This window comes from Lolium rigidum, chromosome 4 (assembly GCF_022539505.1).
Source record: "Lolium rigidum isolate FL_2022 chromosome 4, APGP_CSIRO_Lrig_0.1, whole genome shotgun sequence".
In the NCBI taxonomy this organism is placed as follows: Eukaryota; Viridiplantae; Streptophyta; class Magnoliopsida; order Poales; family Poaceae; genus Lolium; species Lolium rigidum.
In genome coordinates, this window is record NC_061511.1 from 195,536,789 (window position 1) to 195,548,219 (window position 11,431).

At 44.9% G+C, this 11,431-nt stretch overlaps 1 protein-coding gene across 1 annotated transcript; it reads right to left on the reverse strand.

The window, feature by feature from the left end:
* Window positions 1-2,069: 2,069 nt before the first annotated feature.
* On the reverse strand, window positions 2,070-3,488 carry LOC124648002. The gene has a single exon (XM_047187836.1). The coding sequence runs from the start codon at window positions 3,486-3,488 to the stop codon at window positions 2,070-2,072; it is 1,419 nt and encodes a 472-aa protein (XP_047043792.1).
* Between the last annotated feature and the right edge of the window lie 7,943 nt (window positions 3,489-11,431).

An 11,431-nucleotide genomic window follows, 5' to 3' on the forward strand; every position in this document is an offset into this window, starting at 1 on the left:
TACAAAATATCCACCATAGGAATTACGTGGGGATGTACTACTCCTCTCTCATGGTGGAGAGCAATGCAGAGGCATTGGAGAAGGAGGAGAGGAGGCCGGAGGTGATTCCAGCAGTGGTTCCCCCTCCAATCGTTCGTAGGCGGTGGACTGCATACTCTGTTGTGTGGTTTTCTATATCCACCTCCGCCCGTTGTTAGATCGCGACCGAGGACCCTTTTATAGATTGTTGAGGTCAAGATGAATAGCTCTATAAGAAAATGGATGCCATCGGAGCCACAAAGGCAAAATAGGTATAGGAGGCGCGGCAAGGTATCAGGCCTCACCACCTAGCACATCTCGGCCCTCTGGCATGCGCAAGTGAGGTCCAAGTGCTACAGTTCTTCATTTTTCATAAACACTTGCATATATAAATCTTAGGTCCTTTAAGTCGGAGAAGGTCCTTGAAAGTTTAAAATACAAAACAGGGTTTTTCTACCCTGCAGAGTTATAATACAAATAAAATGGACCTTATAAAAAATCTTCAAAATCATTATAACATCATGATTATAAAACTTCATATGGATCAATAATGATGGAATATGACACAATAAACTACAAAGAACATGTATGCACTTTACTTGTAAAAATTCGCTATATCGAGAGTGCTTACAAAATAGCGTGGATTTTTTAATGAGACGATCAACCCTAGCATGTAGCTACAAAATGTATTTATAGATGAATATAACGATTTGTGTGCAGGAGTGTCTGAGATTGATATTAGTCTACGATCTCAATGAAACCTTGAGCAGCTGTGAGGCACTCGTTCATAATTTCAAGCGACTCTGTTTCGATAGTAAAAAAAGATCTCAATGTGGAGAAGGAACGAGAATATACTTTGCGACCCTGATCTGGCCGACAGGCATATACGACGCCTACACGTGCGGGCCAAGCACCCCCCCCCCCCCCCCGCCGTGTTACAGGACGATATCTCCATCTATAAATACATACTGAAAGCCAACATGGTAGGGTTGATCGATTCAATTTGATAACCCACTATATTGTGTAGGGGCGCACTGCAGAGATAGTGAAGTTTTGATTGTTAGCGGCGGCAACTCTTTGTTGGAGAGGTTTTTCTAAGTTAAAATCTTGTGTGTTGTTTCTTCGTTCTTCGTTCTTTTGATTGTCGAATTTATAACAGTAATATCCGAATCCGGACGAACGTGAAAGTGAACGTGACACTAGATTTTAAATAAAATATCTGGATCCGTTTTACAATTATACAAAACAAATGTGGTACTAGGTTTTGAACCAAATATAGATATGGAAATGGATATACCCTTATTCGAATAAAATTATGTTAGTATATATTACTAGTTTTGTCCCAATATGTGAATTATTCAACCAAAAAAAATACTAAAACAGTCGTAAAATGTACTTTTGCAATGATTAAATTTGAATCTACTATGTAGGAGTATATCATTATACAGTTGACTCACTATAAGATACGGATCTATTATTTCGCTATTGGTATCCGTTGTAAATTGTGAAAACATTCGTTCCCCATTCGTATTCGAGCACAATCGGCTCCACATTCAAATCAACAACATCTATATTCATATTCGTATTCGTTTTAAAAATATAAATACAGGAATGGAAAGGGTCAAGGGTGACAGACTGACCGTTACTACTGTAGTGCATATCTGTCTTACTGGCATGAATTCACTGTACGAAAGAATACAAGAGTAACGCTTAAGAAATTAAGCAGCATCACATCACCATCACGCGACCAAGCATCCTACAGGCAAAGAAGAACCACACTCACAAGGAAAGAACCAAACCTTTTAGGCAAACATGCCTTTTCCTCAATTCGATTTATTAATTTCTTTGAGATCTCTCTTCTTTCTATCGAACCATGCATGAATGGCTGAAATAGTTTCCTATCTATGGAAATCTCTTATTGCTACCATTAATTAACAATAAAAACGACAGAAGAGCTAACAATTAATCTAATTAACTAATGCGACGCCAATGGCTGGATGCCTGGATCCCCCATGCAGCACGGAAGCAAGCATGGCCGGCGGCGGCCTCTTTCAAGGCTTGGCGTTGGCGAGGCTCATCCAAATCTGCTCGAACACCTCGATGATGAGGTCATGGTGCTCGGCGTCGTTGAGCGAGAGGTAGCAGGCGAGCAGGTCCTCCAGGTCGCCGGCGTCGCGGATGCCCTTAGCGCTGATCATCTCCTCCATGGACTCGCGGAAGTCCGTCCGCGGGTCCCTGGTCACCATCACCACTGGGTAGCTCTCCGCGATCACGGGCGCCATCCGATTCCGCGCCGGCGGCTTCCCTCTCCTGGCGGTGGCCGCCAGACGCGGGCCTTTGACGCGCGTCTTGAGGCACCAGTGCCCGGACGACGACGACGCGGAAGACCGACTCGGCTTGCTGACGCCGCTCTTCTCCGCGGTAGAACTCGTTCTCGCGGTCACGTCGGCAAGGTCGGCGTGGCCGCCATCCGGCAGGTCCTTGTCCCGCTCCCGGACGGTCACGTCGGCGAGGTCGACGTGGCTGCCATCCGGCTCGTGCGGCTGAGGCTGTCTTCTCGCCGGCCTGGTCAGGATTGGCCGGAGCCTTCTCCCCGGCGTGTCCACATTCGGCAGGTCGATGATGATTTCACTCTCTGAGGTGATCACCTTGACGTCGAGGCCACCATCCGGCGGGGCAGTAACCGTCGGCCTCCAGGGCTCGCCGCCGTCATTCTTGATTGACATGTCACGACGGCGACAGGAGCTACCAGGAGTGTCGAGCGCGGGCTCCTTCCCATGGACGGGTACCGGCGCTGACACCTGTGTTCCGCCTTCAGGCGAGTGCCCCGCCCTGTTCCGCCTCCTGGAGCTCTTCGTCGGCGACTGCGCGTCCTTGGGCCTCGGCGTAAGCGGGACCTCCCTGTCTCTAGTGCTGTAGTAGTAGGACGCCCGCCGGGGGAGCGGGCAAAGGGGGGACCCCTTCGTCGGCGTGACCGGCTCCTCCTTCTGGTTGTCGACCTCCCTGCTCGACAGAGACAGCCGCGGCTGCTGGACGTCGACCTCCCTGTTCCAGCGCTCGGACGACCCCCGATTCCACGACGGCTGCTGGGGGACCTCCCTGTAGCACCGGGCCGACGCCGACCGACGAAGGCCGCCGCGTCCCTGCCCGCCCATGTCGCGGAGCTTGTAGAACCAGACGTTGGGTAGCATGTCAGACAGCCGGAACTTGCGCTGCTGGGCCATGCGGCCTCGTCGCCGGCGAGAACGCTCGCCCTGTTTCTCGACAGTACGAGGAGGAGCAGGGGAAACTACTGTGGACCGGCAAAGAAAAAGGAAATACCTGAGCACGACCACGGTGACTTGGGAGTTGGGACCGGAGAAGAAGGTTAAATAGCGGCAGCATGACGGAGGCGGCCGAGTGGTGGAGCGTGTGACATGATGTGCTGATCTTGTCTCTTCTTCTTCTCTATGGAGTGTGGGCATCACCATCCCTGGTTCACTGTACACCTGGCTTCACCATGGATTTATGCACAATAAGTTAGTGTGATTAATACGTATACAGGGAAGCTTTTAGGAACGTACGGTCGATAGCATTTGCCGGCGCTACACGCCCTTGCCCCCTTTCTGGTTTGGGCCCTTGTTTCTTCCTCGCTTTTCGCCTCTCTCCTATGCTGGCCTCTCATCGACCTTCTGTAAATTTTCGTAGATTCGATTCTATGTATAATATTGTCAAGGAAAAAATTGTGAGTTCCAATTGCCAATTTTCATTTTTTTGAAAAAGGGCCATTCCCCAACCTGTGCATGCAGCCTCTTTCAACCTAAAATCAGCAAAAAATTGGGTAAAATAAGAATCGAGCTCTTGACTTGCATACCAACTTCTTTCGACTCAACACAATGGGTGTTCTACAAAAAAAAAGGGGAAAAAGGGGTAAGCAATGATGAAGAGTGGCGATATCGAAACGGGAGGGGAACAAAAGAACCGGAGACCGGGAGCGCACATGGTAGATGACATAGACGTTAGGGATGGGTGAAATTTATGGATCTCGTCGCGAGGGAGAGCCCTTGTAGCACCGGGGAAGAAGTGGCAAGCAACGGTGAAGAGTGCCGACTTCGGCCTGTCATCAAAAGAAACCGGAGCTTTGGGTCACACATGGTAGAGGACATAGAGTTGGTGTGTGTGTGTGGGGGGGGGGGGGTGAAACACATGGAGCTCGTTGTGAGGAAGGGGCCTCGTAGAACCGGGGAAGAACAGATGGGGATGTAGTCGACTTATATAGGGCGACGACAGTGGTTCCGGGGGGGGGGAGGGGTTGAAACACATGGAGCTCGTTGTGACGGAGGGCCCTGGTAGCACCCGGGAAGAGCAGTAAGAGGTAGAGTGAAATGGAAAGACGCAAGGAAGAGATGGGGGATGTAGTCGACTTATATAGGGCGACGACGAGAGGTTGCCAGGGGGGATGGGTGTTAAGTTCGCTTCTTAATTTGGCTATACTGCTAAGTATAAACATTGACATGGTGATGCATCATTGTAGTCGCACCTCCGACCCCCCCCCCCCTCGCACACACATACCCACCCACTAGCACGCTCTTGCTTGATGTCTCCTCTGGCGCATCACTTTACTATAAGAAAATAAAGAGGCATATACATCGGAGTGGTAGCAAGTTTGTCGAAGTTGAGAGAGAAGAGAAACAGAGACACAATTTACAAGTGGTCTAAAAGGAATACTGTTTGACTCTCACATATACCTCCCGGCTCTAAAAAGGTGACATTCTAAATTTTGGCATAGTTTATGAAATACGACTTTGATATCCATTTTTTATTATGATATATATATATATATATATATATATAATTTATATTTAACACTCAAGAAGCAGAAAAAGTAATTCCACGCCTAATGTATTTTTATGTTGTTATATTCATAATATATATATGGTTGGTATACAAAAAGTTATGTTCGTAATAACTCACAATGAAAAATGGACATAAGAAACACAATATATGATTCATAACAGCATAAAAGCCACAAAAATACCCGTATATGACATGTAACCAAAAAAATTATATCTCATTTTTTTGCGTTCTATTGTCTTATGAATCATGTATAGTCGAAATAAATGGGGCGGGTGTAAACAAACTATTTTTCGCCCTAGGGGATAAAATAGCGTGTGCCTATCAAAATATTGTGGAAAATGTAGTAAACAGAGATATTGAAATCCTTACTAGCCGCCTGAGTGGTTCTTTAGGCATTCTCAAACCCTAGTGAAACACCTCACCCCTCCCCCCAACACACACACAATATGCGATCCCGCATCGGCCTTGTCACACATGGTGGCGGAGCTTGGATTTGTGTGTGTGCGTGGGTTGGGGGGTGGGGTACAGTGAGGGAAGACAAACAGGGGTGATGGAGGTGCTGGTAGCGCTATGTTGTGTTGTGAACTGGTGCAGGGGCCTGGGTCCGACTTGGGTTATGCATGGGCCCTATCTGATCCTGTAATGGACTAGAAGCCATTGCTATTGCATGTTCGGCCCTCGACATAGGTGATGATGGCGGCGATTCGGGTGGAAGTGTGTGGGTCCACTCTTCGCCCGATTTGGGTCGATGTACTGATGTTATTGTCTGCGGCTACCGATTAGAGCTTGTTAGCGACTGCAACGCTTGGGTGGGAGTTCATGAGTGTTGACGCTACATGCTCTGTCCAACATGGAAGAGGAAGGTGGGTCGGTTGTGTGCGGCTGTGCGTGGGGATATCTTGATTGGTCAGTTGGCTGGCTAATTTTTTGGGATTGTGCAGGTGAGGCCACCGGTGAAAGTCATAACTTCACATATGTAGGGGTTCGTAGGAGAAAATAAAAAATCCTAACTAGGGTACTCCGATTGCCCGAATCTATATGACAGTAGACTGAAAGTGTTTAGCGTTCTGCTAGAACATGGTTGATGTAGTCATACTTGTAGCCATCCTCAGGGTCGTGTTCAATCTCCTCGTACAACGCCAAGTACCGCAAGTGCCACACCTCGTAGGTTTCACACGCACACAAAGCCTAACGATGCTCCCGGCAACGATCCAACTGAGTTGCAGAAGTAGATCTTCTGGATCCGGATCCCAGCAGCGCTCCCACGTACCGGGTGGGGTTATCTTCCTCCCGACACATCCCATCAAGGAACCACACGAAAGAAAAACAAAAGAGAGAGAGAAATCTCTATTTTATTTTTTGTGTATTTTCTCTCTCCACATGTCTACTATATATAGGGGGGAGGGGCACTTGGCTTGGCAAGGTGGGACAAAAGGAGGGGGGTGGTGCGACCAGCCGGCCCTCCTTGGGCCCGACGCCTCCCATGGCCCGACCGGCCCCCTTTGGCCCATGGGGTGGCCGACCATGCCCCTTTAATGGGCTGCCCTTTTGGGAGGGGCCCATTTAGGGTAGAAAGCGTTTATTAATTAAATAAATCATATTTTTATGTATTAATTAATTTAATTAATATATATTCTATATTATTTTAATTTCCAATGATCTCGGACACCTCTTGAATCACTCCGAACATCCTTCGAATACTCTAGGAATCATTCCGGTTCTCTCTTCTCGATTTTTCGATGAATCCAAAACAATCTTAAGTTTTATTGAACCCTTACATTTGTTACCCTAAGGTTCGACAACAACACCGTCATGATCGAGACGTCTCTCTGATCAATGATCACCTGGGGGGTTTGGAGATATGATCGTCGTTTGAACCATTATGTTGAGTCCTATTCCCTTTGTTATTTCAATACAAGCACTTGTTCGAGATATGCTCGTCGTTATCATCATACCTAGTTCGATCTTGTTACCAATAAGGCTATTCAAATCATTTCCGTTTGTTTCCATCTCCATGTCCTAGTCATACGTTTCGCAGGTTTATGGATGTAATCTCACCGAGTTGGCCATAGTATATGTCTGTCACGCGGATGAACAAATCCCGCGCTTGATACATACGCCTCAACCCATCTATTTGGAATTCCCAACTACACATTTATGATCACCCTGTTACGGTGTGACGATTGATGCAATCAAAGCAGCCTTCGGTGATAATGATTACATATGATCTCACGGTCTAAGGATTAGGTCGCTACGATGTCATAAACATCGTAACGTTGAACTTTGTGACTTGATCGCATTATAATACATATATATTGAGAAAGTCCATCATAGTATTCACCCAATGATATGATCCCATTGTTAAATGACATGTATGTCCATGACCGAGAAATCTCGATCATTGAATGACCACAATGAGCTAGTTTGCACGCGTATGGTTACTAGGGATCCTGGTTTGTTTACAATAACACACGTGTATCAATATTTCCGATTAATATAGCGATAGCATGGCACGAAACTATTATGAAATATTGAGATACAATAATAAATAATTATTTAATATTTGCCTCTAGGGCACTATCTCCAACAACATAATGGTTTGAGTCGTCGACTTCGGTGTTGTGGGTGTCATTCTCCTATTGGAGGCATTGATGCTGAAGCTCCCACCTTCCTTCCCAACATACTCCAGGGAAACCTTAAATATGGTCTCCCAAATTGGACGACGGAGGAGCTCATAGCTATGTGTTCCCTCTTGTGGGTGTCGTTTTGGAGATGAATCCGTGGAGAGAGATCCATTGCTCATTCGGCATCGTGGGGAAGAAGGTGCACTCTCCACAAGCATGGAGTGTCAGATGAACCACATTGGCCATTCTCTCGGGTTAAGAGAGGTATATGTCCCCCTCCTTTTGGCATGTGGTTTCTCTCCGGTGTCGTCAAGGTTGGCAAATAGGCTCATAGCAGATCAATTCGATGCAACGGTTTTTGGTGTGCACTTTGGGAACTGCGAAGGTGATGCTCGAGTCTCTGACAACGTATTTTGCATGTTCAGTCTTACTAGTGTCTTCTATGTATTGTGGTTCTTTAGGCCAAGTCTTGCTAGGTGTGGCTCACCGTTATGCAAGTTTTCACCCAATTTTACTCAATAAACCGAGGAGTCTGGGTCTTTGTACCATGTTCTTTATACCATTGACTTTAGCAACTCTTTCGCCAACATTTCAAAAATCTTGACTAACCCATGTGCGACAGATCAACATATTTTCTTTGAATTGGAGGCAATATGCTCTTGCAAATGAAAAGTTTGACCCCCAACTACCAGGAAAAGTCTTATAGGCTCTGTACCACCGCTAGCGCATCAAAAACGTAGTCCGTTGGGGCTATATTACTGTCAACGCACCAAATTTATGAGCGGCGGTGATGCCCAAATACCACCGGGCGGACATAAATTTTGGTGCGTTGGGGGTAAGGGTCGCCCAAGTCCAACCAAGCCAGAGCCATGCCCCCCCACTTACCGCCGGTGTACCACTATAGTGGGCCACCGGTGGTATATTAATTACCACCGGCTCCCCACTACAGTGGTGCGGGGCTCAAAATTTTGCTCCCCCACCCGTGGATCGCCTTTTTGGATTTAAAAAAAATAAAAAATGATTGAAATTTGGAAAAAATAAATCCGTCGAGATGACCATGTGTTAGACGTTTTAGTTGTTAGGAAAATTAACAAACATGAATTTAGATATATTATGAAAAATGGCGTCATGTTTCGATAAAATAGGTCACGAGGTTGCATATGACCTCCAATAAAAAAGTTTTTATATGAAACTATATATACGTTCGCTTACTGATTTTTTAGATTCCTCAAAATCAAAAAGGAAATAATAGTCATTTCTGGTTTAAGATTTTGATGCAAAATTTTCAAAAAAAAAAAACTTAACGTCGGGGCACGGGCATAGTGTTGCGCCGGCGGTAACCTAGGCTATATATTGAAAACATCCCGACTACCTATTCTTCCTTCTCACTTTCTCCCCTCCTCCTCTTTCCCTCCTCCACCTCTTCACCTTCTCATTACCGATAGCCTCCTCCTCTTACTCCTCTCTTGCACCGATGGCCTCCTCCTCCTGCTGCATTGATGACCTGCTACTCCTCCTGCACCGAGGGCCTCCTCCTCCTACACCGACGGCCTCCTCCTCCTGCACCGATGGCTTCGTCCTCCTCTGTCCTCCTCCTCCACCTGCACCACACCTCCGGCCTCCTCCTCCACCTGCACCGCCCTGACGACCTCCTCCTCTCACGACCTCCTCCTGCACCTCCTACACCAGCGCAGCGATGACAACACGGCTGAGGGGGGTGACTCACGCCACGGTTCCCGAGCCTGAGCTAGATCTAGATCTAGATCGGTTTTTTTTTGAATTTTAAAAAAATACTGCCGGCGCGCCAGGTTGGTGCGTCGACGATAAATAGTGTTACTGCCGGCAGACCAGGCTGGTGCGCCGGCGATAGGCCATTACCATCGGCATGTTCCCAATGGCATGCACTGTTGCGCCGGCGATAGGCTATTTTAGTGCGCCAGTGATAAATCTTTTCCTAGTAGTGTCCTAAGGTTTATCAGGAAGTTTGTGTGCAAGAAAAGCATTCGAACATTTTTTTATGAATATGAGGTTTTGTTATGTCAAAGTAGAGTTTTGAAGGTGCATATGTTCAAGGCACACAGCAAAAGCAGTTAAAGACAACAAGTATGCACGAAACCAAATTATTACAAAAACAATTTAAATACTACTGTCCTCAAGTTTGATCAGGCTTGTCATATTTCTCTGTCTGAGTAATTTCTCTCTCTAAGTACATATAAGTATCCAAAAACGGTTGAGTGACGTTGTTAAGGAGACGGACGGGCCGAACAAGCAACGATGCACGTAAGAAACACAATGTGTGCCGTTCGATTCATCTTCAATCCGTTTGTTCTTTTGTGTCATCGGTGCTCTGCTTTGTAGAAAGCACATTGTCTGGGAGCTGGCTGCTTCGTTTAACTCTTTTGTTTTTTGCTGCACGCCGGGCAAACACCAACAGAAAACGTAAACTTATTTTCAAGAGAGGTACGCGAATTCTGAGGACACAGATCAGGTGACATGCACCTTTTGCATGTCACCGTGTGACATGCGGCCTAAATCCAAATTTAAACATTGCGAAAAAATCTGAAAAAAAATCATGCATGTTCACAGCACATATTAAGATAACTCCTAAAAATATCAGATCAAAATTCGAAACATACATCGAGAAACAAAAAAGAGAAATTTGTCATGAATAGTTCCCGAATTTAAATCTGAGTTTCTCTGAAGACTATTCACATCTGAGTTTCTCTTTTTTGTTTCTCAATGTACGTTTCGAATTTTGATCTGAAATTTTTAGGGGTTATCTTAATATGTACTGTGAACATGCATGATTTTTTTCAGATTTTTTCGCAATGTTTAAATTTAAATTTAGGCCGCATGTCACACGGTAACATGCAAAAGGTGCATGCCACTTGATGTGTATCCGAATTCTGAAGCGCCTTTTGTGGAGCCTGTCTTCTAAAGTAACTTTTTCTGCAAGAGAGTAGCTTGCCTTTCAGTTTAATTTGCTTGTATGGTAGCAGTATCACATTAATTAAGAGTGTTCATGCACTACGGAATCAGTTAAGGTGTCGACGGCCGTCGGCACAGGTTTGTGCCGACGGCAGCCGTCGACACCTTGCCGTCGGCACAGGCTATAATTTAGGCTCGAATTTTTCCAAAAAAAATTCAAATTTTTTAAATTTTTTTTCAATTTTTTTAATCTCTCACATGCACCATTTTAACTCTAACTACACTTAATATTAGCTAAAATTTCACTCATGGTCAAACTTCCCGGTCAGTCACCCATCCTCACACTACTCCACCCCTAGCACACTTAACTTCTCGATTCCATTTAGACTAGATTCCATGAAAGAAATGACACCTTGTTGACAATAATACCATATCAATACTATTAACCTTATTACTTGATGTTGCACATCATTATTTTTTGAATTCCAAAAAATTACCTAAAAAAACTACAAGAATAAGTATATTAATCTTGAATTCAAATGGACAATAAAATGATTTTTTCTTTTTTTATTTAATATGGAATAATTAATATTTTTAAATCTGTAAATCAAAATTGGACAAATAATATGTCTAAATTGATTATAAAAATGAGAGGAATCCAAATATGACATCTATATCATATTTTGAATCTAAAAATATTTTTTCCAAAAATTCATGAGCATTAGATCATGTACCAGTATTTCAAATCTGGCCGGCCTCCTACCGATTCGGCAGGAATTTGTCTTTTTCAGAAGGGATGGACGGAAAAGTTCCAGATACACCGATTGGGAAATTTTCCATCTTAGGTGGTCTAGTATTTTTTTAAAAATATGTTGGTACCAATGTGAAATTTTAATTTGGTGGTTGATTCACAATACATCCCGTTTTCGGCACCTCAAAAATGAAAAATAGCTTTTTCGCGATGAAAAGGAAAATTTTCTCCTGCAACATCGTAAGACATTTCAAGATACACATGTGTGCATAAT

Coding starts and splice junctions, on each gene's coding strand:
- LOC124648002 (XM_047187836.1), bottom strand. CDS start 3,488: ATGGTGATGCCCACACTCCATAGAGAAGAAGAAGAGACAAGATCAGCA.